General features: G+C 39.4%; 2 protein-coding genes across 7 annotated transcripts in view; one reads left to right on the top strand and one right to left on the bottom strand.

Annotated features, from left to right (window-relative positions):
• The window catches only part of clec16a (C-type lectin domain containing 16A), a 50,963-nt gene extending 26,908 nt beyond the window's left edge, over nt 1-24,055 (bottom strand). For 2 of the 6 annotated variants that reach the window (XM_040006180.1, XM_040006184.1), the window contains exons 1-11: nt 23,821-24,055; nt 22,926-23,054; nt 22,173-22,306; nt 20,333-20,481; nt 17,135-17,240; nt 14,049-14,054; nt 11,862-11,985; nt 11,553-11,727; nt 9,778-9,828; nt 6,761-6,877; nt 891-1,191 (exon numbers count right to left, since the gene is read on the bottom strand). In XM_040006180.1, the coding sequence (XP_039862114.1) occupies nt 891-1,191; nt 6,761-6,877; nt 9,778-9,828; nt 11,553-11,727; nt 11,862-11,985; nt 14,049-14,054; nt 17,135-17,240; nt 20,333-20,481; nt 22,173-22,306; nt 22,926-23,054; nt 23,821-23,894 (1,366 nt within the window). In that variant the 5' untranslated portion in view covers nt 23,895-24,055. Of the gene's footprint in view, nt 1-890; nt 1,192-6,760; nt 6,878-9,777; nt 9,829-11,552; nt 11,728-11,861; nt 11,986-14,048; nt 14,055-17,134; nt 17,241-20,332; nt 20,482-22,172; nt 22,307-22,925; nt 23,055-23,289; nt 23,724-23,820 lie in introns of those variants that run through there. The other 4 variants (XM_040006182.1, XM_040006183.1, XM_040006181.1 and 1 more) reach the window with 4 other exon arrangements.
• A 131-nt stretch (nt 24,056-24,186) lies between these two features.
• dexi (Dexi homolog (mouse)) lies at nt 24,187-27,714 on the top strand. The gene is made up of 2 exons (XM_040006189.1): nt 24,187-25,208; nt 25,803-27,714. Exon 1 carries the CDS (start codon nt 24,775-24,777, stop codon nt 25,042-25,044), a length of 270 nt encoding a protein of 89 aa, XP_039862123.1. The 5' UTR covers nt 24,187-24,774; the 3' UTR covers nt 25,045-25,208; nt 25,803-27,714.
• Nucleotides 27,715-27,863: the final 149 nt, after the last annotated feature.

Genomic DNA, 27,863 nt, shown 5'->3' with positions numbered 1-27,863 from the left:
AACACATCAATAGACAAAGGAATATTTAAATCTATTATGAAGAAAAACAGATCTATTTTTAAACTTATTCTTTAAAATGTTGGTAATTTTATCACTTGTTTTATCAGTTAACAGTGGTAGGCGTCTTTGTTCCATCCCAAATGGTACTCATGTCATTCTGAAACCATCTTCCCCTGCAGCCCATGACCACATTTGTGCTTTTAAAAAAAATGAGTAAAGAAAAAAAAAGGTTGAAGCTGTTAATGCCTCAGTATAAATCAAAGCATAAAAAAATGAATCATTTCAGATGCGTGAAATGGTCACATTTTAATATAGACACACACACACACACACACACACACACAGAGCAGGAGTGAGAGACAGGCGGAGAGATGAGGAGCACAGGATGGATGGTGTATCACTGTGGGAACCGATACTGCTACGTGGATTGTGCTCAGCACAAGATCAGTGGTAGCCATGATAATCATGGGGAAATTAAATGGTGCCAAGAAGAGGATGCAGCAAAAAGAGGGAGTCCTCATCTTAAAACAAGCTAAAGAGACTGCTTCTGTTCTGATTGTGCAGCGTTGCCTGTTTTTTACTCTTGTTACTTTTTCCAGGAATCTTTTATTTCCTGGAACAAAAATGATGAGGCTGTATAATATAAATTTAAACACAGCTGCAAAAGCATGGAGATCACATTTAAGCATTTACTTGTAGCTGCAAATGAAAAGCAGCAAAGCCACCACATTTCCAGTGAAAAATGTCAGGTGTTCTTTCTTTAAAGAGTTCTCTCTCTTTTCTCTTGAGGATAACCAGAGTGCATGGGAGACCACATTGGATTTATGGCGGTGAAGAAACACTCACAAACACAGTCCTGTACTGCTGTGTCCAACGAGACACACACTCACCTTCCGCCGTCTCCCCACTCGCTCTGCTTCCCTTAGAACTCCCACCTGCTCCTATTCCCTCTGTACCTTTTCCCTTTTCCCTCTCTCCTCCTCTGCCACTGTCATCATCCCAGCCCTCTTCTAGTCCTCCTCCTGCACTGCTGCTTCCGCCCCCAGCCCTTTCATCATCTTCCTCTTCGCCCAGGTTCTTGTAGTTTGGCCTCTTCTGTGTTCTTTTGCGGCCACGATGGCGGGACAGCTCCAGTGAGCGCTCCAGAGACTCCGGAGGCTTGATGAAGCGGCGCATACCTCCCGCACTTGCCTGATGGATAGAAGCAAAACAGGACAGAGGCCAGGGTATGAGGAGAAAAGGAATATATCACCTGTGGATCACTCAGTTATTATTTTAGTCAACAACACATAACCATAACCTTCAAAACTGTTTTAAAAATAACATCACAAATGTACGAGCTGCAATCCAAAAGACAGATACAAAACTTTTCCATAAAAAGCCAAAGGAATTCCTGGTGTTTTGATTTGCGGTCGATCAAATTTTTAAGGTTGTCTCACTGTGCACCTCTAGGCTGTTTTCAGTGCTGATGCTATTTTTAAAACAACCTGTGGAAGTCCAGTTCTGACAAGTTTCACATGTGTATCTGCAATGCAAGCCTGAACTTCTCCACTGTTTCAAAACAGAGAGCCTCAAGAGTTTCCTTTTGGAAAAGAAAAAGAAACTCAAGCTCAAATCAGAGGACCACTGCTGGTGTTGAGAGAAGAGTCCATTGGTGCAGCTTAAAAATTCTTGCACTTTAAATGCAATGCGATTGGGGTAAAATGTTTTGATGGCTTGTAACAAAGTTTGAGTCATTTCTTTCAGATGCTTCAGGATATCAGAGTAGTCAGTAGTCATTACTCCGAGTCAGCAGTCTGACTCTATGAATAACCGTGTGAGCTGTTGAAAATGTTCCCAACTGCACTCCTCACCTGACCGAACATCTTATAAACTTATAAATTCTTGACTCCTATGCTCAAAGCTGCTGTTTGCTCTCTGGGTTCTAAGCTAGAGACCCAGAAATGATGACTGCTGATATGCATGTCAAGTATGTAGACTTCAAACTTCTGCAAAACAGAAATTTGACTGTGAACACTTGCACGTGTGTTCACAACAGGACATCCATCTAAAACAGCAGATGCACAGAAAGCAGCCCAGAGGTGCACAAAGAGAAAGCCTTGCAGGTAGGGCTGTGCGATATGGCAAAAATCTCATATCCCGATATAAGAATTCTATCGTCCTGATAACAATATAAATCACAAAAATGTAACATTTTCTGTAAATTCTGTGAATCTCGGGCAGCTCGACTTGCGGGAAGTGTTTCCAGCTGCGCATCATGTAGCTGGAGTCGAGTGTTTTAACCGATGCATGAAACTATACAATTTTAGACAAAAGTTGTAACGGCCGCCGTTTTCTTTGTGAGTATTTATTACATGGCGTGCTGCAGGGGAAAAGCCTGTTCTAACGTTTGAGTCTAAGGTTTATTTTTTAGCACCTGACGGCTCTTTAATTCTCATCCGTAAATAATCTGCTCTTTCACGTGATTCAGTTTATTTTGAAAAGTCTCAACAGGATCTTGAGCTTTATTATGAAAGGTTTATGTGGAACATAAACAAGCGGACACGCGATGCTGTTACCGTCATTGTTGGTAACCACAACGCATAAAAACAGGCGCTTGTCCGTTTGTAGTGTGGTTATATTAAATATAAGAGAAAGAGAGAAGTTTAAGAAATTAATATAGCAACTACAGTGACCATCAAAACGATGAAAAAATATTGCCGTAAACAGTTTATTTTGCGACACCACGAAACAAACGATAGCGTAAAATGAAACGATAGATGTTTTTATATCGTCATCCGATATATATCGTTATATCGAACAGCCCCACTTGCAGGGCAATTAAAATCAGTTATGTAAACTAGATATCATGTATTTAAGTCTTTTTGGCAGGGCAAAAGGCAGTGGTCCAAACAAGAGAAACAACAAAGGAAAGCTGTCAGGTGGTAACAGGAAATGTGATAAGCCCCCGAAAAAAAATTAACACATGAACACAAGTATTTGCAGAAATTGCGTATTTAATTCTATCTATATATAATTTTACTTGTGTCTATTTACACTAATTACAAAGTCTTACAGTAAACATACACTGATGTTAATCAAAAAGCCACTTCCCACTTCATACATTTTTGGACTAGTTCCTCTCTCTCACACACAAAAACACACACGCGCTTTGAGGCCCTTCTGTGTGGCCATACTCGAACTTTGAGAAACCCACTTTCCACATACAGCCCCCAAACCGACACCAAAATGCACATGCACACAATCCCACAGGAAACAACTGGTAAATGATAAAAAAAATGCTGAGCAGTGCTGTCAGGGCTGTCACTTACAGTAAGTATAACATGTGTAATTGTGACAATCTTCCTGTTGCAGGTTTTAATCACAAATTCCTTACTGCTGCACATGAATATGAAACTCCCGGACATTTCAGAGACTGCAAGTAATCATAAAGCAGTCATTTCAAAACTTGATGATCCTCTAGTTCATTTTCTACATACAGCACTAATAGTCTAGTCTGACGGAGTTATGACTTCAGGTAAGATTACAGTTAAACAAACAGCTGACCAAACAGTTAAGAGTGGAAAACAACGTCTCATATTCATGTTGATGTAACGTCGACATGTTAACATTTCTGCACACCATGTCCTTATAGGTCAGAGCTGGTTTAGGGTTTTATAAACAGCTTAAATTTGTGGGTGATTACTGTATGAAGCCAATAATTAGCAAATTAATCTATTAACTGACTGATTGATATTTAATGAGCAACTACTGTTATCAGCACTTTTTCTCTTTTAGAAATTATAAGAAAATGATGACGAGGTATCTTCTGAGATCCACGTTGATCCATGTATTTTCAGCTTTATGTTCTACCAGAGAAGCTTAGCAGGATTAAGTTGAAACAGCATCCTTCCTGATCTTTTATCAAACCTTGGTGCAATCCTTCACTGTTTGAAACAAGCCATTTGGCTCCCTTACTTTTTCCTTTAAGCCATCGGTCCTCTGATTGGCTCCCCTTGCAAATAAAAAAAGATTTCAGTATCAAGTAAGAGGGGCTCATGGGGACTACTTGTACATATGCTAACCGTGCACTTGCAAATGAGCAACCACTATTTCAACAACTCATTGCAAAAACAGGAACTACGGAACATCGTAAAAGGAACTGATATATTTCATTCATCCTCTGATTTAGCAATTAATTTAGTAAGTATTTATCAGATTATTAAGGAATTACAATAATGATGGTAGTGGCTATAAAACTATACAAAACACACACTTTAATGGCTTCAGGGATGATGCGAAACAGGACTGAATTCCAAGATAATCCTTTCTCTCTGGTTTCATTTCCTGAAAAGATTCACCTGCTCTTACACCGAGAGGAAGAAAACTCTGTATCTCACACTGAAACTGGGTGGCCTGATTTCACTGAAGTTCTTGTGCTAACACAAACCACCAAACACAAACATGAGCACGTGACCACGTCAAAACATACATGCACTTACATACGAGCAGGTGTCTGAAACCATCCTCCCTATTCAAATGTGTGCCTAGGATAAACCCAGTATCAGTTTCTCTCCATCAACCTCTGGTGAAGGTATTGTGGATGAATCACTGCAAAAAGCTGCATATTTATATACATCATTTAAAACCCTCGCTTTGGCCCTTTCTCCTCCATCTTTTCTTTCTTTTTTATTAATTTCTTATGACACAAAGGTATTCTTGTAACAATTAAAGTCTTAAACATGTTGCCACTATTATTTTATTTTATGCTTTTTAATTTAAAATTCAGAAAACCTTAGCTATTAGGTTTTTTTCCATGCTTTAAAAATACTCACATACACTGTGTGTTACTGGTAGGATTACATTGTAGTTACTGCTAAAAACACAGTGTGTATTTTGTCAGAGACAAACCACAAACCAGTATCAGTGTGTGTGTGTGTGTGTGTGTGTGTGTGTGTGCATGTATGTGTGTGTGTGTGTGTGTGCATGTATGTGTGTGTGCGTGTGTGTGTCACACCTGCTAGCTGACTATATTCTGGTAAACCGCTCGCAGTCTAAACCAATGCTGAGAAATTAATGGAGGTCAGGGAGCATGCACGACATATCTACAAACACACACACCCGCTTGAAAGTAGGGTGCCATTTGCAGGTCAAAAGATAAACCCAATCTTCCTGCACAGTAAACGAACTGCACGAACTTACGTTACGCAAAAAAAAAAAAAAAAAATACTGCCACATGCATGCAAATATCAAAAACATGTATCTAACTGGTGCACTTGCAAGTAAACACATCTACAAAAGTGTGAGAGAAAGAGAGAGAAAACACTTCTTCCAGGAAAGAGATCTGGGTTAGGTGAGCCAGCTCTGTCAGTGTTCCATCATGTGACCTAATTTCCTGCCACATCAAAGACGAACAGGAGGTGCCATTTGACCACCTGCGCAAAAACAGAGCCCATACCTCATATGTCTGCTGTTTTATCTACAATAAATCAATCTATAACACGGTACATGTGATTTAGCAGATACGAGTGCAACTTCTGAGTATCTACTTGGCATCTTTAGGAATAGTTAGTAGCACTTCCTCAATTAACCATGGTGATGTCACACAAATGCGTGGCATGCATAACACTTGTTCGCTGCACTAATGTGCTCATTAGCGTTTTTACATGCACCAGAACAAAATGCCAAATACACTGCTGCAGGGTAAATGCCAGTAAATCACACAACCTGCACCGGTGTCCATCTTATCAATGTCAATCAGTCAGAAAAAGAATAATTAATGTGCAAACGCAAATTTGTGTTGCCTAGTGGAACGGAAAAAATAAATAAATTACCCCCGGTAAAAAAAGAAAACAGTAACTCATGGATAAACACAACAAATATGATTTGTTAATCTACTTGATTTTACTTAAGAGAAAAATATATAAACAGGGAAAGTGATCTTGAATGAATATCTGGCAGGTACGTATTTGGGTCTGGCTGCCTCCTGTTGTGGTACACCAAAGCTGTGAAGACATCACGCCTCTAGTTATATTCACTGAAAAGGTAGGCCGTTTCTTACAACAGCCAGAGAGCTCTTGCGCGCGCACGCACAGACACACACACTCAGCACAGAGAATAACCACAAGGGTTCTCAGAAACGCTCACTACCTCGGCACACCCACCTGGCTTTAAAAGCAGATGGTCAAAAAAAAATGTAAGAAGCAGGGGCGGGGCGATGAAGGAAGAGAAACTGAATCAAGAGTAGAAAATGAGAGGTGAGGGGAACTGGATGGGGAACATTAGGTGATGAAAGGGGAAGATTAAAACGGTGGCAGAAAAGAAGAGGGAAATTAATTTCCATCTGCATATTCTTGTAAAGGGCACGGAGCAGTAAAAGGAAACCGAATGCTGCTATCCAACGCCGTGGCAGGAAGACAGAGAGTACGACAGGAATCAGGAGTGTTCAAAAAATGGAAAGGGAAGAAAAAGAAAAGTCAAGTAATTTGCATATTGCTGCCTTGATGTGGGTGAATCATGGAGAAAACCATGACCCTTCGATCTCATAACCACCTACGCACACTTCTGGAACACAACTGTGTGTGTGTGTTGTGTATGTGTCCATGCGGTTGCTTCGTAGGTGTGAGTGTGCACATTTCTTGTTTGTATGCTGTACTCACTCACAGTTTTACCTGTTACAGTACAGTACAGTTTACAGTACATTAAACATATACAGTCAAAGTGTGTGTGTGTGTGTGTGTGTGTGTGTGTGTGTGTGTGTGTGTGTGTGTGTGTGTGTTACCGTGCTCTTGTGCATGCTGTGAATATCTGTCGGTGTGGTGAATACAGACAGATCTCCGTTGAAAATAACATCTGCAAGGGCATTGACCAGTGGCTGATAGTGGATGATTAGAAACACCTGAAAAACAAGAACATAAACACAAAATAAGTAAAATCAGTTTCTGGGCCACTAGAGCTGAATAGAAAATAAATTATAGTGTTAAAAATTCATTTAGACATGATCATCTGCACCAACATGTAAGCATTGCAAATTACACAAATATACAGTGGGGCAAAAAAGTATTTAGTCAGCCACCGATTGTGCAAGTTCCCCCACCTAAAATGATGACAGAGGTCAGTAATTTGCACCAGAGGTACACTTCAACTGTGAGAGACAGAATGTGAAAAAAAAAAAATCCATGAATCCACATGGTAGGATTTGTAAAGAATTTATTCGTAAATTAGGGTGGAAAATAAGTATTTGGTCAATAACAAAAATAAAACTCAATACTTTGTAACATAACCTTTGTTGGCAATAACAGAGGTCAAACGTTTACTATAGGTCTTTACCAGGTTTGCACACACAGTAGCTGGTATTTTGGCCCATTCCTCCATGCAGATCTTCTCGAGAGCAGTGATGTTTTGGGGCTGTCGCCGAGCAACACGGACTTTCATCTCCCGCCACAGATTTTCTATGGGGTTGAGGTCTGGAGACTGGCTAGGCCACTCCAGGACTTTCAAATGCTTCTTACGGAGCCACTCCTTTGTTGCCCGGGCGGTGTGTTTTGGATCATTGTCATGTTGGAAGACCCAGCCTCGTTTCATCTTCAAAGTTCTCACTGATGGAAGGAGGTTTTGGCTCAAAATCTCACGATACATGGCCCCATTCATTCTGTCCTTAACACGGATCAGTCGTCCTGTCCCCTTGGCAGAAAAACAGCCCCATAGCATGATGTTTCCACCCCCATGCTTCACAGTAGGTATGGTGTTCTTGGGATGCAACTCAGTAGTCTTCTTCCTCCAAACACGACGAGTTGAGTTTATACCCAAAAGTTCTACTTTGGTTTCATCTGACCACATGACATTCTCCCAATCCTCTGCTGTATCATCCATGTGCTCTCTGGCAAACTTCAGACGGGCCTGGACATGCACTGGCTTCAGCAGCGGAACACGTCTGGCACTGCGGGATTTGATTCCCTGCCGTTGTAGTGTGTTACTGATGGTGACCTTTGTTACTTTGGTCCCAGCTCTCTGCAGGTCATTCACCAGGTCCCCCCGTGTGGTTCTGGGATCTTTGCTCACCGCTCTCATGATCATTTTGACCCCACGGGATGAGATCTTGCGTGGAGCCCCAGATCGAGGGAGATTATCAGTGGTCTTGTATGTCTTCCATTTTCTGATGATTGCTCCCACAGTTGATTTTTTCACACCAAGCTGCTTGCCTATTGTAGATTCACTCTTCCCAGTCTGGTGCAGGTCTACAATACTTTTCCTGGTGTCCTTCGAAAGCTCTTTGGTCTTGGCCATGGCGGAGTTTGGAGTCTGACTGTTTGAGGCTGTGGACAGGTGTCTTTTATACAGATGATGAGTTCAAACAGGTGCCATTCATACAGGTAACGAGTGGGGGACAGAAAAGCTTCTTACAGAAGACGTTACAGGTCTGTGAGAGCCAGAGATTTTCCTTGTTTGAGGTGACCAAATACTTATTTTCCACCCTAATTTATGAATAAATTCTTTACAAATCCTACCACGTGAATTCATGGATTTTTTTTTCACATTCTGTCTCTCACAGTTGAAGTGTACCTCTGGTGCAAATTACTGACCTCTGTCATCATTTTAAGTGGGGGAACTTGCACAATCGGTGGCTGACTAAATACTTTTTTGCCCCAGTGTAACTGGCTCCCTTTAGTTAACACGATTTACAGTCACTGGCCGCTTTATTAAGTGTGTGTTAATGCAAATACCTGGCAGGAATTCATGTAAACATGAGCAAGGAATTCAAACAAAGCATCAAAATAGGGGAAAGGGGGTGAGTTAAGCTACTCTGAACGTGGCATGGCTGTTGGTGCCAGACTGGCTGGCCTGACCATTTCCAAAACTGCTGATCTGCTGGGATTTTCCCACACAAACATCTTTCGAGTTTACAGAGAATAATCTCTAAAAACAAAAATATCCAGTGAGCAGCAGTTCTCTGGGAGAAACTGCTTTGTTGATGTCAGAGGTCATAGGAGCGTGGCCAGACTGCTTCAATAACTTCGGTAACAGTAACTCAAATAACCACTTGTTGAAAACTCAGAAAACTGAGCCTACAATTTGGAGCATAGGTTCAACAAAATTGGACAACATAATATTGGAAAAATATCGTCTGGTCTGATGAGTTTCTCCATGAATCCATCCTGCCTTGTATCAGCAATTCAGGCTCCTGGTAGTTCTGGTGCGGGAGAAATTTTCGTGCACACTCCCAGAGTGTTGTTGCTGAGACTTTATGACTATAGTGCACCCATCTTCTGATGGCTGTGTCCAGAAGGACAACGCACCGTGTCAAAAAGCTCATATAATCTTAAGCAGGTTTGTTGACCATAACTATGAGTTCAATGCACTCAAAAGGCCTCCACAGTCACAAGAGCTCAATCCAGCAGAGCAACTTTGGAATGTGGTGGAACGGGAGATTCATATCATAGATGTGTAGCACCTGTAATGCTGTCATGTCAATATGAATCGAAATCTCAGGAATATTTCCAGGACTTTTGTTGAATGTATTCCATGCAGAACTAAGACAGTCCAGGAGGTAAAAGTTGGTTAAAGCAAGTAATAATAAGGTGTAAGTAATAACCAATGCAGCATAAAGTAAAGTTTTATTTCCATTATTCACATAATAAAGCTAGTAGAAAAGGCTTTACAAAGAGCAGCTTGACTGTATGACAATACACCACCGAATTAAGCAGCCACAGCAAGATTACACTCACAAGAGTGTCAGCAGGCAGGTGTGTGTGTGTGTGTGTGTGTGTGTGTGTGTGTGTGTGTGTGTGTGTAACTTACTTGAGACAACAGATAAAGGGACACTTGAGGATTGATCTTCCGCTCTTCAGACTAAAGAGAGAGAAAGAAACAAGAAGATTTAAGGTGATATATAATAACAACAAGAACATGTGTGTGATAATCATTTAGTAGTACGAGTATAACAGTCATGACCCATATTGCAAACAAGTAAACATTTATCATGTAAAAAGAAAATTTGATTTAAACAGTGTTTTAACTGTCTAATGTTCAACTATCTGCATTTATAACTCATAATAATTACACTTTCACCTGGAATATAATCTTTTCAGCTCACCTTTGTTTTTTTATAGATATGTTAGGGCTGTGTGATATGACAACACACTGGATGATGAAACATTGTGCTGTTGCAAAACATGTTGCTGTTGCATGTTGCAATATTTTTTCATTGCTTTATATGACGATTTGCAATAGTCACCACGGTGTAAAATAGTATGCAGAGTTTATGAATGAGAAGCAAAAATAAGCTGTCAGGTGGACGAACTAAACTTTACACTTAAATGTTAGAATAGGCTTTCTCTGTGGCACACCATATAACAAAGATCAAGATAACTAGTCATTACAACTTGCATTCATAAATATATATGGTTTCATGCATTGGTCAAAACACTCGATCCCAGGTATACGATGCCCAGCTGAAAACACTTCACACAAGCAGAGTTGCCTCATTTATATTAGGAGTGTCTGCAATGCAGCATACTATGCAAAAGATATGTGGAAGAACAGAACAACACGTCTCTGAATGAACTTAACAGTGTGCTTGGACACTCTGCATTTGAGTCAAGTTTCCCGACAACCATACAGGAGCAGTAATGATAGCCAGAGTGAAGAGTGAAGTTGTGTGTGGTCATCTAGTGTGTAAATTTGGAAGGGGTGGGGAACTCCAGGGCTCAAGGGCCGATGTCCTGCAGGTTTTAGGTATCACCTTGGATCAACACACTTGAATCAGATGATTAGTTGTTTACCAGGCCTTTGCAAAACTTCAAGACATGTTGAGGAGGTAATCTATCCATTTAAATCAGCTGTGTTGGATCAAGGACACATCTAAAACCTGCAGGACACCGGCCCTTGAGGCCTGGAGTTCCCCACCCCTGCACTACGGGATAATGCCACATAAGGCCCATATTTATTTCATTTTTGATTATTTACTTTAAATGTAAAAAAAGAAATAGTACTTTTCATACGGTGATTACATAACTATTCACTGAATTTATAGAAAACGCATTATAATGATATATAGTGTTATTGGGATAGAGGGAGAGAGTATTAAAAGGCTTACTGACCAATCGAAGCACTTTACATCACACATATGGCATACTTTCTATGTTCTATGTAATTTAAGATTTTACCAAATCATATGCAGGCACAGAAGACCATGCAAACTCCACATGGAAAGGCCCCTGAATGGTTTGAACTCAAAACCTAGTGGTAACCTCTATGTCACCCACACAGCACCACCTGCACAAACTGGCAAATACCTAACCGTAACTTCTAACTCATAGGTTTTCTGAGGTGATCAAGCAAAACCACTGGTTAGTCATTAATCAAGCTAAGAAAAAAAACTACTACTGCAAACTGAACATTTTTCAACTTTTTAATTTTTCAACTTGATAATTAGCTTAGGAATAGAACCATACTACACTGCATGTGTGAAATGAAAGGAGGAAACCACTTTAACACAACACACACTTCAACTTTGAACCTGTGAACATCAGTCTAACCAGATGTATTCAGAAATGCACTCCAGAGTAACGTACCGTCTCAGGACTGACCAAAGAGTAAACATAGAGTGGCAGAAAGAGACGGTTGAGGAGGTGGTCGGTTAAAACGTCATTAAGGAATTCACAGTTGATGATGAGGATATCGTTTAGGTAGTGGAGGTGGTCAAGGTGCTCTGCTACCAGGTCACTTAGCTTCCCCCTGTTTTTATGTCTAAGACACAGCAATGACAGACAGACAGAAAATAAATAAATATATATAACATAGAATAATAAGCATGAGCCAGATCAAGGCTTCAAACAAGGACACTGCTGACATCTAGAGGCTACAGTGAGAAAAACACTTACTCTTCATCTGTCTGTACACACTTGTCCAGTTCGATGACGTGGCTGCCGATAAACCAGACCAAGTTACTGAAATATGGGACCGCGGTCTTATCTCGAATGTAGTGCAGCATGTGCTGGTTGTCCACTAGAGAGAGTAGAGGCATGGAGAGTTATTTTCAAGGTCAGTTCCACAAATACAAAGACTCATTCATGTGTACACAAAACATGTGATCCTCGAGGAATACCAGAATATAACCAGATAATTATACACATTTAAAAGCATATTAAAATAAAGGATGATCTTACTAAAAGATTTAAAAAAAGTAATTATTAAAAAAAATACCCAAAGGGTCAAAATAAGGACACAAATTGTCAATCCACTATCAATAAAGCCAGATGAATTTCCCTTTTAGATGTTAATTAGTCAAGAATAAAATGCTTTGCCAATCAGTTTTTGCTCTGTTTAACCCAAGCTTGTGGCCTGAGCTTTCCAGATGCACCCTCTTGAGAGGTGGCCAGTTTAGGTAAGAGCAGTTTTCACACATTAGGTGTGTTTACATATGTTGGGATTACCACTGTATTGGTGGAATGAGTGTGCATCAAATGGGTGCACAGTCTGATTTCCTGCTTTAAGTTATGCTATTCAACTGAGGCCAGCAAATTTAAAGAAGAAGAATAAAAAAATCTTTGAAGAATGGGCCTGACCTCTTCGGCTTGCTCCTAACTTCTGCTTAGAGAAAGGCAGCTCCAGGATTATTAGCCACAATTAGAATTTGACCGATATTTTTAAGGCTAATATTGACACTGATATTTGCTGATATTTTATTTCTTCCAGGCAAATAAAACAGAAAAAGTTTCCTAAACATCTGTTATTAGTAAAGAATCATTTAAGTTGTTAACATTCTACTTGGATCATTTGTTCACGTGTTTTGTCAAGAGGCAGGTTGCAGAGTGCCCTCTGGTGGCCAAACTATGCAACATCAATGCTGAAAGCATGCCTGAAAAGTATTTCTCCTCTGTCTTTACTACTTAAATATTAATTTATTGGTCATTAAAAATGCTGATACTTCTGGATCATCAAATAACTTTTATTGATAAATCGGTCAGTCTTTAACCACTGCACTGCCTGCAGTCAGATTAGATTGAGGCTAAGCCATGTCTTGGGGAAGAATACTAGAAAATAAGAAACTATCTGTCCTATTGCTGTAATAATTTTTATTTCTATTATATTGCGAGCCTTTCAGTGTTAGAGCGCAGATTTTATTTGGGGCAAATATACACAGTACAAAGTGAATTTGTTCACAGTTAACTGGAAGGTGAAAATGTTTTTTTAAAACCTGACAATGCAATCAAAGTTCTGCAGGTCTGCTTACTTAGAAAAAAAACTTGTTTAAAAAAATCTGGTCAAGTCAATATGGTTTCTGATGCTTATGGGTCTAACTGCAGAACTTTAACAAGCACAGTTACACTGAACTCCTCCAATAATAGACTTTTTTTTGTTTTTTGTTTTTGTTAATTTAATTTGAAGTAAGAACCGGCTTCACTTTAACGTACAAGGGTTTTTCAGGGGAAAACAGACAATCAAAAGAAACACAGAAGTAAATGTTCTTTAAGTGTTGACTTAGGTGAATGACAAAAGCAACATCCTGTAGTAAACACCACCAGTCGAATTATAGTAACACTTTTTCATGGAAAATCAAAATGCAAATAAAACCACATGGTTATTATACTTCCAAATCCAGACAGGTCAAATTGAGACAAGTAATGCATGAGCAGCCAAATTAAATTCATGAATTACACAATGGATAGGGAGACACTGACTAAATAACCACAGTGATCGAAACTGTTGAGCCCATCACCAAAATAAAAACTAACATGTGGGGCTCAGCTGAAAATTAGGTCGTTGGAACAACAAACCCAAGAAACAAAATGAGACTGTTTTTTACTGCATGAATGAAGTGGATGATACAGAATGATTGAAAAGAATGACGCTAATACCCCATACCTTTAGAACAAATACACCATTAGGAGCAAGCAGGGCAGGGTAACAATTCACATTAAAGCTCCCCCCAAAACCCCCAGACTAAGTTAACACTATAGAGCTGAGGTGTCTTGACATCATTCAACACATGAAGAAGAGTAACTGTAAAGAAACTGAACAGGATACCAAGCCCTGAGAAAAAGACTGAATGAATGGAACCAACTTACATGAAACTGGAGTTAGGCAGATGGGACGCGCAGAAAGAGGAGGAAGAGGGAGGGGAGAGACAAAAGAGGAAGAGTGGTTGTTGATAAAGGAGAGGGGGGGGGGGGGAAACAGACACAGGTTCAATGTGAGTAAAGGGGCGGCTGTGGAGGGGTGGAGGCTGGAAACGACCACACAAACATTTATTAAAAATAGCAAGGGCACACCTGGAAAAGGAGTTGCATATGTAATGTATATATTTAAAACTTGTTTTGGGATTTTATGGAGGATTATGTGAACAGCAGACACTGAAACAATCAGCCCCCACCCCCAAAAAGAACAGTTACATTACTTGAAAAATCAGCACAATAAGAAAACTTGATTCTACACAATGACTAAATGCTTTGGGTTCTGAATTAAATCCTTTTTCAGGTGGCCATCTGTTGCAAGGCATGTCCTAAGGAATCATTAAGGAGCATCAATATGAAGTAACCTTCACTGCAATATTTTTAGTGTTGTGATACTCTAAAAATCCAACTAATTAAAACGATTAAATCAGCAAAGGGTTTTCCACAATTAAATTATTATTATGCACAAGTGTAGTAGGCAGTCTAAAAGTCAGATGTTGTGGGTGGTCCCATGACAATCTCACAGACTTGAAGTCAGAGTTGCTACATTAAAATGATGCTTCCTCTTTCAAAGATTCCTTATTAAAGCATAGCCCGTGGTCAGTTTAGCAATGACACATCCCCTATAATACTACATTAATTCATAAATGACTTTTGTTCTTATATTGTTCAAACAAGTTGTACCTTTGGGAGTTAGAATCAGGATGTTATGGACGGCGGAAGAAAGCCATGTTGTACAAAGTGTTACATGCGGGACGAGACGGACAGATACGGACACAAAGCAACAGCTTGTGAGACTTTAAAGCCTTTACACTGAGCAGCTGTTTCATTTAAGGTGACAATAAGCATGACATGTACAGAGAAGCCAAAACCATACAAGGCAATACCAGCTTCCCCTGCAATGAAATGCAGACAGCTTGGACGCACAAGGGGCGCACATTGACGGCAGGAAGGAGAAACACTGCTGCTGAAAAAGCTGCTGAAAAGGTGTCGATGTTCAGACTGCTACTGCTTTCTGTAGTCTTTCTGAAAGACCTGCAGCCCCCCGCATGACAGAGCTACAGGTGAAGGGATTTCAACACCTAACTGTGCATGGTGCTGGACTGTGTGTACTGAAGAGTCTCTTTACAGTATGGTGATTGTAACGTTTATTCTACCACGACTTATTGTGAACTTTAATCCTGTGAGTTGAAACCTCAGGTAATTTTATTAGAACCAAAAAAAAAAACAAAAAAAAACCCCCAAAACAAACTACAATAAGTCTGCTATTTTGTCTAATTTAAATTGTTACATCAAAATGTTTCTTGTTTATTTTTAATGAAATCTTAAGTGTAAAAGCATTCAATTAGCTTTCCAGGGACTATAAAGAATAACACGAGAATCTTAAAAACGTTAAGAATAAATAGTTTTAGTTTGCAAGTGTGGATAAAAAGTTCTAATATTCATATTATCATATCCAGTTAGAATTCTATAAAAAGTAAATGCATGTCATGGTTATAAATAACAACATCGCTTGGACAAAATCTTGTAATGAATAATTCTCCTAAAAAGGCTAATGCGTATAACCAGGAAGATATCCAGACCTTGATGTGCATCCACATTTACAAAAAAGTTTGGATGATGTACAAAACGTAAATAAAAACAGAATGCAGTGATTTGCAAATCTTATAAATCCAATCTTATTTTATTCACAGTAGAAGACAGATTCAACCCGAACACTAAAACCGAAAAGTTTAACTCTCATGAAAAGCACTGAATAATGTTTAATTTGATGGCAGGAACTGATATCAAAAACGTTCGAAGAGGGGAGGAGAGGGGGGAGGTAAGAAGCTGGTAGAGTAATTGGTGCTACAAAGAAACAGTTGGAAGAACATTTTGCAACTAATTAGGTTAATCAGCAACAGTTTAGAATTAAAAATGTGCAGATGCAATAATGTGCACAAGAAAAAAGCAAAACAAAATAAAAAAAACCCTTGTTAATACATTTTTGAACAATTTCAATGTTCCTCAATGGAACCTTAGTCTTTAAATATTTCACCATCTACAGCAGCGGTCCCCAACCCCCAGGCCTCGGACTGGTACCGGTCCGTGAGTCGTTTGGTACCGGGCCGCGAGAGTTGAGGCTTAGGTGTGAAATTTATGGTTTTCAGGGTTTTTATCAGTTTTCAGCGTTATTTTGTTATCGTTTTTATCATTAACTCTGTTTTCCTGGGTCTTTTCACGTGTGTTATGAATAAATCTTCTTTTTTCCGGTACCGGTACTAGTTTTATTTTGTTGTGTTTATCCGCGACACCTTAAAGACCGGTCTGTGAAAATATTGTCGGGCATAAACCGGTCCGTGGCGCAAAAAAGGTTGGGGACCGCTGATCTACAGCAAATAATATCAGAAGATTCAGAAAATCTGGAGAAATCTTTGTGTGTGAGCGGCAAGGCCAAAACTCTGAATTCGATGCCCGTGATCTCCGGACTCTCAGTCGGTGCTCTATTAAAAACAGGCATAATTCTGGCCTCAGGAATGCTTCCAAAAGTCACTGTGTGTGAACACAGTTCACAGTGCCATCCAAAAACGTGGGTTAAAGTTCTATCACACAAAGAAGAAACAAAATTTGAACAGATATGATACAGATGCCCCACATTTGGAAACATGTTGCTGCCATTAGTGTTAGAATATAATTATTGGTTTATGAGATCTGCAAATCAATGCTTTCAGTGTTACCAAAATTTTACTCATTGTCCCCAATTTTTTGCAACTGGGGTTGCATGTTGACCCTAAATAAGCAACAAAACATTAAAAGAAAGAAAATTTGCCAGACTGCTTTTTAGTGTGTATTTGTTACAGTGTTACCTGTCAGTCATGCTCATGCACCAGAAGCAGCAGCAAGAAGAGGGAAGAACAGAGAAAGGCGGTGGGCAGTCCCAGCATCCCGTGAGAGTGTGTGGATGTAAGCAGCGTGTGCACGTGCGTATTCACGGCACTCACCTTTGTAGACGTTGAGTGTGATGGTTCGGACTGCGATGCGGACCATGCTTTCAGGGTGGTTGAAAAACTTAATGGCCTCGGTGTACAGGGCAAAGTCATTAGTGTGCTGTGTGTGGGAGACAGAGAGTGGGCGCTGGTGAGCAAGACAAGGCACTGCACCATTTTGTTCAGGATGCAAATGACCACAGAGAGAGATAGAAAGCTGCTAAAGGAGACAAGAGTGCTGAATTTTGAAGGTTAAAACTTAACAGGAGCAGTAATCTTATAACATTACTGTTGTTTTAATGAGAAAACACTTAAAAAAAATACAAAACACTGTTTTGTGAGATTCAGAGGGGTCCACTACAAAGCTAGATTAGTAAGTTAGTGAGCTATGTTGATTCTAAAATCAAGAGCTTTCTTGTATCATGTAAGTGGCTCTCTTTCCCACACTGTAGAGTTTCGTTTTAAACTGGCTGGAAGAACCACTTTTTTTTATGGATTTTCTGCTGCAGTTTCATATATGCAAACTGTTAAGCTGAAAATCACTAAAACCAATTTGCATAAATTTGGTGGTTCGGAAAATATTTTTTAAATCTTAGTATCCTTGATTCTAATCTGCTGCTTAGTAACAGCTGGAATTGGAGCTACTAGAACACAGTACACACATTCAAATTCTAATTGATTTGACTTTTACGCGCTGACAATCTAAAGCGATTTCTATGTCTCCTTTATTAAGCAGTCTGACAGTAACGTTTAAACTGGATACTATTATAGCTTAAAGTTTCAAAGCTCTAATGTGCAGCTGTCAACTTACAAATAAACAGCACAGCAGAGAGTGCACTCAGTGATACAATTAAAATTAAACTGTTATTTTATTGCTATGTGTGCTCTTCAGATTAATGATTTTCTTCAGCATTAATTTCTTGGCCTTTTGCAACACCGTTGAAAGGTTTTTATTTTTCTTTACTTTGACGATGTCTGATTGGAAGAGGTGGCACTCAAGTGTGAAGAAAGGGTACATGACCTGTGGAATGCTCCTTTTTATATGAGCGTGCACAGAGCCTTGACTAGAGAACCCAACTTAACAGAGACCTTATAACCACCGTTGTGATACCAGTCAAGCCAGCTAAGCTAAAGAAAGCCCAGCTGTGTCAAACGTCCCTCGTAGTATATCCCCCTGGACCACCTCAGGTACTGCTAGACTCATAATAACTCATAATAATCTTGTGCAGTGTTGTTTGTTTTGCCATTAACTTTTCAAGTTTTCATCTTTTAACTATAAAATTCTAGTATTGGCATACCAGTTCCTACAAGAAATTTGAACAAACCAATGTACTTAATTCCGAGCATAATGAGCTTAACAGCAGGGACTTCTTCTTCTAACCATAATAAGATTTTAGAAGCTCAACACGTCTCAACATACCAGCACGCTCCACTTAGCAATTCTGCACAACAACCTGATAACTCTGGATACTACTGTTATCTCTCTCTGTGCCAGTGCCCGATTGTCCACCCGACCATTCCTCAGTTGCTGTGACCTCCAGGCAGTCATAGCTGCGAGTCAAGCATTTAAACAGTCACCCAGAATCACAGCAAATGAGGAGTTCTGAGCCTGACACCAAACCCAAACCGACTTTTTGCAATAGTTTTAAAAATGTGACTTGTGTAGTTCTGAGAAGGAGGAAAGCTGAGCAGTTATCAAACGGCGCCATCTGCAGGAGAATAAACTATAGCTAAGACTCCAAAATATGAATAATAATGATAATCAAACTAATAGATTAATTTAAAATATTTATATAACATATAATAATATAAACTGCTTAAAAAAGGTTTTAATTATTTTTAGAATAAAAAAATATATTTGACTTTAGACCAACAATGTGTCAAGTTGGTTATTAACACTAGGTATTTGTTAGCACACAAATTAAAACAAAAATTTAATAGTTAACTTAAAAAGACATAAATGTTCTCAGATCTACACAACAGGTCTGGTTTTGGCTTCAGGGGTAACGCTACCATCAACAGTACACCAATAACTTTCCCCAGCACAAAGAGGCCAAGGGAAAGACTAGATATCGCTGAAACATCAGAGGTTAGCAACATCACAAATGAATAGTGTGGTCAGAGTTCTTGGCAACAATCTAAAACCTCATTTGCAAACAAATGACACACAAACACACAATACGTATCATATAGAAAAATAGATTTAGAAACAAGCGCAAGAAATAATGTGTTTGTGCCACGTTCTAAAAATTCAGTTATTTGCTGTGTGCAGTATCTCTTAAATCAATGCTTCTACACAGGAAGCCAGTATTTTGACAGAGAAAATGTGCTGCTGATTTGCAGAAGCTCTGTTTCTATGTTCTGCTGCTAATATGCATGTTGGGATAAGCACACTGATAAGCTTTACTGGCAGAAAATGCATGTGACAAATACGGTTCCAGACTGAAACTTACTTTAAGTGTTTTTATTTGTTTAATTGAAGGCATTTCATTTCTAAGGATTGTGAATTTATAACAAAATCAACACAGGCACAAGTTCAAGTGTTGTGCAGTAATTGTGATTATATATACACACAAAATAACCACTCAGATGCCTTATTTTCTCCTGTGCAGTCTACAGCTTCCTCATTAAACCACAAAAACAACACTGCACATGTGGAAACAGCCTGCTCGGCCTGCTGGTGCAGCTGCATGCTACTCTCTGCCCCTCACTGAACAGAGTTCACACAATGAAAAGTATGCCTACAGCAGGGCAACAGGAAGTCAGTACTACAATTCCTTTTGAGTTGATTTGTCAGTGGGTTGCTAAGAGAGTTTGAAAAGTGGCAAAATGTTATGACAAAGTTAACAATAAGGAGGTGAACTGAAGTTTGCACAACTGTCCCCCAAGCACTATTTGTATATAATTTCATATTAAAATAAGTGCATGTGTGTAGTAAATTAGATAAAGTATTAGATGTATTCCTTAAAATTACTTACTGAGGGGTAAAAAAAATTCCAGTTTTATCATTTGCAGTTTCAGACAGTTGGCTGATATTACAAATTTGCTTCATTGCACACTGCTTCCATCCTTAGTGTCTTATGTTTCACCACTTCCTTCCCTCCCTCGTATCTCTCATAAAGATATGCAGACACTGAGCAGAAGGTTCTTCATGTTTTGTTAGCCTGTCTTTTTCCTCTCTCACATCATCCCTTCTCCCCCCCGTGGCCTTACCTCATTATAGAAGAAGTGCACGGTGTGGTTGTTAAGTTTGAGTGACAGGGTCTTAAGGAAGGAGATGTAATAAGCCATGATCTCCTCATCCGAGAAGTCAAACTTGTGGACAATAATGGAGTTGACGTGGTTGTTTGATAAGAGATAATCTGTAATGAGAAAGGAGGCGACACGTTTAGGGTACAGAGAAGAGATGGCTTTTATTAAGCCTCCAGACTGTCATGCAATTGATCTAATAGCTCAGCATTTACAGAAAATGACACAGTGTTAAAAGCTGAAGGTGGACTGATTCATTTCACTACTTTAGGTTTTCTTTCACTGTTATTGGAGCAAAGGTGAGGTAAAGCTCTTGTGGTGACTGCAACACCTTGCTGAAATACCAACTTTAGTTTATGTTTATAACAACCCATTGTGAAATGGACAGTATATAATCTACTAAGATTTTGGTTCCCCAGTAACAGATTTAACACTGTCCGTGAAGTTGGATTTAAGAAATAAGTGCTGAAAGTTAAAGTTTTTAGAACTTGTTTAGTGCCATCTTGTGCCAGTTACAGACTTACATTAGTTTATGTTACCTAACCACCGTTAGAACCGATAACTCAGTGGAATATAAGGAGACTATAACTTAAAAATCAGTCTAAGGGGATCACTGTTGTACTGCCCCTCACTGCCATGTATTAGCTGTAATATTCGGGTTTGCAAAGCACTTGAAACCAGCGTGAAGGACAGTCTGTTTCAATCACCAGCTCGACAAGCTCTTATACAGAATGCACCGAGCCGCGTGATCAACTCGCAAATCAGATGTTCGCCAAGTGCAATCAGCACTATTTTATGAAATAAAATAATATAGTTTTTTTGTCCATTGCATACATCAACCTATTTTTCCTGCGTTAGTAAGAAACTTTGTTATGTTTGACCATGTGGTAACCTGTTATGTTGCAAACTGTTTAAGTGTGCTTGGGAAAAGAGAGACTATTTTATTGTATAAAACAGGCCTCATTGACTTGGGTTTTTGACTCCAGCTTGTTGGTCCAGTAAACCACCTGTCACCTGAGAAAAACAGATTCTCCTTCACACATAGCTCATTTACAAAGTGCTTTATAAACCTGAATATTGTAGCTAACAGGTGGATTATCCCATTTCAGTGCAGCTAGCCAAACAATGAAGAACCACTTACTGCTTAACAGACAGAGAGTTAAAGTACAAAGTAGAGACTTGGTTTGTTAACAACTGAACATAAACTGTAGTACTAGAAAACATAATTTACAAAAAAAAAAGGAAACACGATTAAAGTTTATACGGTTGAAAAGAGAATAAAGGGTTCAAGAAGCTAGCTGTAATTATGTTAATTTCAAGTATTTAATTAATGGTATAAAAATCTGTTAAATTGTTAGCAGAAAACAACGGATAAACAACTAAGTGAAAAACAACAGCTTGCTAAAAATGTGAATACGAAGTTGCATATTATTAGAAGTGGTTAGCGGTTTAATTATTAGCTGTACACATTTAAAGTACATATAGTTACATTAATGTATGGATAAACTGTGGATTTGTTAGCTAACAACACAAACTAAATAGCTAGAAACATAGTCACATGAAAGAAAGTTTTCACAGACTTTATACCGTCAGTGCCTTTTACTGCTTTTACAGTTTTTACAAGGTAAGCAGTAGGCAGTTGCAAAAAAACAGGAAAAGAGTAAAAGACAAAAGTGGAAATGACCCCCTTAGACTTCTTTATTTTTCCCTGAGTTAACGGTTCTATCAATAGTTACCTAACATAAACTAATGTCAGTCTATTAGCAGCATTAGTCAGAGAGTGAAATGATGTAATACTACTTACATAGGGAAGTCTCATGGCTAATGTTTTCAAAAAGTATATTGAGGGTCTGGAGGAGCTGGACACACACGTAACGTCCAGACTTCTGACGGAGGATGTTCAAGAAGAAGGCAAACATGTTCTTCTCCAGGAAGAAACTGGTCACAGACAGAAGACACAAGCAGGTAAAAAATATTTTAATTCAAGTTGACTGAATAACATACAACCATCATAAAATGGACAATGTCTTTAAAAAAAAAAGAGAGAGAGACATTACCCTGCTTACTAATATTATGGTTAGGTGTTTATTTATCATTTTCATACAGTATTCTTAATTTACAGCACTGTGCACTTGAACAACCTCTGAGTGTTGGCTAAAGACTTTTGCACAGTACTGTAATTTTTATTCTTATCGCAGTTGTTCTACTCACTACACCCAAATGCATCTCAGCTGACTCTCACTTTACTTTCCAGAATATTTCAACACTGTTAGACCATCATAATTTATGTGCAGCGATATACTGACTTTCTGCACTTACAGACCGCAAACTTCACCTTTAAAAAGATGATCTCAGACTAGTTTTTTGTTTAATATTAGGTTCTCATTTTAGAGAAGTAAACACTTCAGTACTTTGCATCATAGAAACTGGATAATGTTTAAAATCATCACTTTGATAGCAGAGTAAGATGTCACTTTAACTCCCACATTAGAGTACCACCTTCATATCTGTATTTAAAAGTGATGAATCGCACACTAAGACTTGAACTGGGACTTACTCAAACACAGAGCTGTCATTCTGGTCCCCCCAGATGAGGATCTCTGTGATCGAGCGGATGGTCTCCACCAGAAGGTTCCTGTTGTGATCTGTTACTGTTGTGTTTTTTGTCAAGACGTGGTACATATACCTGATAGAGAGAGTTACAGAAATAAGGTGAAAATGTGAAAGAGGAGGTGACAAAAGCAATTTGTTTAAATTTGACTGAAGTCATTAACATTCACATATCTGTATCTAAACCTAGCAGGACAAAGATTCTCGTGACATTGCAGAAAGCTGCTAGATAAACCTAATAACGTTTCAAAGGAATATTGACAGATGCAGTAGCGCTGTTACTGGGCTAGTGCAGTGTAATAACCACTAACCTAGAAACTTGTGCACACAAGAGGTTTCCCTCATTTAGCCTCACTAGATCCCTGGGTCGGGATTTTATGTGCCGATTCAGGTTGATCGAAATCACCTCTCAATGTCATGCACCTGTTGGGGTTAAACGAATGCATGTTTTCGTACTCTAGTAAAAGCCAGTGTTTTCCAGCATGAGCTCTTTTAATTCAGCCTCCATGCAAGCTTTACAAAATTGGTAAATACAGTTCTTCGTGTATTAATGATATTCAGATTAAAATTTAATTTAAACACTTAATTTATCGTCTTAATATATAGTGTCAATTCGGTTTTTGTCTGCAAGGACTACATCAGATTTTACTTACCTCGCAAAACATAATAAAAAAAAAAATCCAGTAATCCTTGCTTTATTACAATTTGATTGAATAAATGCATTTACACACATTCACTACTGCTAAATATTTGGCTAAATATAACGCTGGTAAAAAACGACTGTCGTTTTCAACCAGCGACCACTTAGGCTAACATTAGCTTATTTCATGCTAACTACTCACTTCAAATGGTCCAGGGAGTGGATATTTTTCGCTTTCCCCTGTCCTCCAACCCAGCTCCGTGACCGGCCAAACATGGTTGCGGTTTTAATGGGACTGCAATTTTGCCGGGCGCCTTGTTTTGTTAGTGTTAGTGTTCGTATCTATCCATTACACCCACTTTCCCGTTCGGCTAGCTGCTTAGCAAACAGGGGGTGATAGGCGGTGATGGCAGCCACTGCGGGGTCATTACGTAATAGCGTGGGCAAAGGGAGTTGTAGTTCTTTTCCCTACGAGAGGGTTTACAGTAGAACTGAGAAAAAACTACAACCAATGACTTCCCATGCTATCAATGATGGTTAAAGCACGCGACCATAACTGTTTTGGTGATTGACAGCTCTAAGGCCAATCAAATGCCGACGCTTTGGTTGGTTGCTGGTTGGGACTGTTTTGATGCGGGTGGCAGAAATGTTAAGACGGGACATTATAAACTATAAATAATTCGACGTGTGTTTTTGTGAATAGTTCGTCTCTTTCTGTCCGGGTGTGTAAACAACAAGTCCGCAGTAGTTTTATTGCATTTTATTTAGACTGACTTCTATGCTACTTTTTTTTTTTAGCTCTAGCCACCAGCTGGCATGGCGTGAATTCAACAAACTCTCGGAGTCAATGCCAAGAATGCGTCGAGCTAACTGGCTGTGATATTTGAATGTGTTCCGCTGGTTATAATTAGCTATGGACTTTATGTTGTTTAGCCCGCATGATTTCCTGTCGTTTTCTTCTGGACCGTACAGATAAGCTACTACATTGAGGGCTTCCTCTGAATCGTCGTTGCAGGCCAGGACGGGCCGAAATGGATGCCCCAATCCCAGCTACCCACACAGACTTCTAACGCTGACAGCAACAACTTCAGGCCACACACACACACACACACACACACACACAAAGAACCCCTATCCGTGGCTTTCTTTATTTTCTATGACACACCAAATTTATGCCCAGCTAGATTCGGTGGAATCGCTCCTGGACGAACTCCCATATATGTTTTATTTGGGCCTGTTCTTTGTCAACGTCCTGATCCTCTATTATGCCTTCCTGATGGAGTACATCGTCCTGAATGTGGGGATAGTATTCCTGCCTGAGGATATGGACCAGGCACTGGTGGACCTCGGGGTGCTGTCCGACCCGGCCTCTGTTCCCTATGACACGGACACGGAGCTGGATGTGTTTGAGGGATATCTGGAGTGACAAGGCGGTCCTGGAAGGAAAAAACGGAATAATCAGATTTTGATAATGATGTTGCTGGGATCAAGAGGTCAGGCTGGTGCTCCCTGGTCAGCAGTTTGTTGGGAAAATGCCTCAAAGTGGATGCTTCTTAAGCTTTTTGTTCAGAGAGGCACATCAGGCAAAAAGTAAGCAAATGGCACAAGTGCAGTCAAACGTTTAAGTATTTACACAGTCATAGTTTTGCAATTTTGATTCCATACACCAGGACACTGTGATTGAAGTACAGACTGTCAGTTTTTCTTTTGCATTAACTTTTTAGGAATTACAGCCTCTTCTTATACATTTACATAGGCTGAAAAGTAGTTCTTCAAGTGTTCATTTGGTGATTATTTCCATGGGTTCGAGACTTCTAGACAAAAGATTTTTATCCAAGCAGTTCTTTCATTTAAAATTTAAAATCCAGTTACTATCGAAGCTCTGAACACGGAGGACTGCATAAAAACAGCTGTAGTTTCTAAAATGTTAAATACTTTTGTGCAATCCCTGACTTAAAGCTGAAAGTCTGCACATGATTGTTTGATTGTCAAAATCCGCCGTGGTGGTGTACAGAGGCAAAGATTGTGTAGTTGTCCAAACACCTAAGGACCAGATTGTAACAGTCAATAAGTAAGCACCATATGTTCAGCACACTTTAATAGCCAGTATATCTGTTATAAAGTCAAATTTAAAAATCAAGCTCTGCCTTTTTATGATGGTAAATGTTTTTTTTGTGTCTCTAGGTTGTCTCGACTTAAAGGCAGGTAGGTTGAGGATTCATCACTTGCAGACTTATGATCTGTGACTGTTTGATGGAAAGAGCACTTTGGGAAGGCGTGTTCCCAGCAGAATATCAAGCAACCACAAGAGGTTAGCGCTGGCCTCTGCTACCCTTGCTTTGGATACAGCAAAAATGGAAGCGCAGCATGGTGCAGGAGAACGGAGAGAGACAGCTGTTCCCTTTGGAAGAAAAATTTATGTTGCCAGGGATGTGGATCTATCCAGGAACTGGAAGTTCACTCTAAAAGCAAAATGTGTTTGAAACTTGCCGCATCAGCCACGGTGTGATGTCCTACAATGTGACATATGGCAGTAGAACTGGTCCAATAAGCGTGATGAATACTTAATCACTCACAGAACAACTTAAGTCACCGTTTTATCCTCTAATACAGAATCCAATTCTCTCTTAAGAACATCCTCACGGAGGTTTGGGTCCACTAACGTCACCCTTACTCTCAGAAGCACAGCTAAGAATTATGGAAGCACTGGTGAAGCATAACACTGTCTCTGGACTGAGGCGGGGAAGATGTAAGACATAAAAGCGCCGTAAACTTTTTAATATTGTCACTACGCCATTCACCACAAGTCCGAGAGTATTAAAGTGTCGAGAAAGAGGTATTTCTTTAGTGCTGTACCCCTTTGTTTAACCTGCATCGCGTCAGTAATTAGGCGGAGTGGTGACCACTGTGATCACAGCTGGCCAAACCTGTCAAATGTCTGAAAAGGAGCCTCTAAAGAAAGGCTTCATTCTTTTCTTTTTTTTAAAAAAAAAAAACAATTTACTGAGAGACGAGATGCATTATGCTGACCGTCTGCAGAGGATTTTGAGCCAGCTGTTTAATTCCTTGTGTTCTCCTGCTTGTGCTGTCACAAATTTAGAGCTGCTTTTTATGAAGTGTATATTCTCAACAGCAATAATAAAACTGGATTCAAGCAATGGATCAGTTACATAGTTATACAAATGAAATGGTTCACAGGTAACCATTTCATCCACGAGCTTGGCCAATTGTGGATGGGGAGAAAGTAAATATAAATTGTCTATATTTTTCTGGGCAGCTTTTCACCGAGATTGCCGGTGCTGGTATTTTCCCTCGTCAGCACTCAATATAGGGAGATAATAATCCACAGCCACACTGTGTAATTAACTAATAGGAAAAAAAGGGAATAAAAAGTCTTGCTGTGATTCAAGAACATGGATGAAAACAAAGTAATTCAAGAATGTTTTTCAGAGAGTTGGCACCAGAGTTTAACAAAAAGCTGATCATTGATACCTGATACCAAATTGTTTTTTATGTGGGTTAAGGCCTTGGTGATATTTTGGTAGTTGTTTTTGTCAAGATGTCCATAGCTGAGTTTTTTTGGAGGGTAAACATGTGTTTGGAAACAGTATTTAGACCACAGGGCACTAAAACTCAGGATACTAATAAAATATATAGTATGAATACTGTGTGTATTCCATACGTTTATGTGGAATTTAATCAAACAGGAACAGAATCAATACGAGGTAAGGCTGTGAATAGGAGATAATATTTAAGGAAGTGTGTAATCTCGCTGTCTCATGCTATAAACAATGTTAGCAGGCGGCTTTCTTTTCATTGACCATTGTCAGTACAACAGTGCTTCTTAGTTTTGGTATGAAAACAGTAGCATCTGAAGCTGTAACAGATTTCCTAATTTTGTACAAAAGTCAGTGGCCATGCTGTTTCCCAGGCATGCTACCCTGTTCAGGGCCACCATCATCATCATCATCTCGCGGGCAACATACAACCTGTGCTTGTGTCGTCCCACCGCATCGGCTTCTTTGCAGACATGCACATGCTCAAATGAACTGTAGAGTTTTATTTTCCATTGTGTATTTAATAAACTTTGAGCGAATGCCAGCTTGTAGCCTCTTTCTTTAAACCATCAGCTTGTGTATTTCTGCAGGTGTGAGGGTTTTATTAATAATCATGTGCATCAGCGTGATGTCATACTGCTTTTTAACCACAAGAGGGAGTGAGTGCAACAGAGAACAGCAGCAGTGG

Source organism: Simochromis diagramma, unplaced genomic scaffold (genome assembly GCF_900408965.1).
Source record: "Simochromis diagramma unplaced genomic scaffold, fSimDia1.1 OVJJ01000510.1, whole genome shotgun sequence".
NCBI lineage: Eukaryota > Metazoa > Chordata > Actinopteri > Cichliformes > Cichlidae > Simochromis > Simochromis diagramma.
This window is presented reverse-complemented; position numbering and strand designations above follow the sequence as displayed.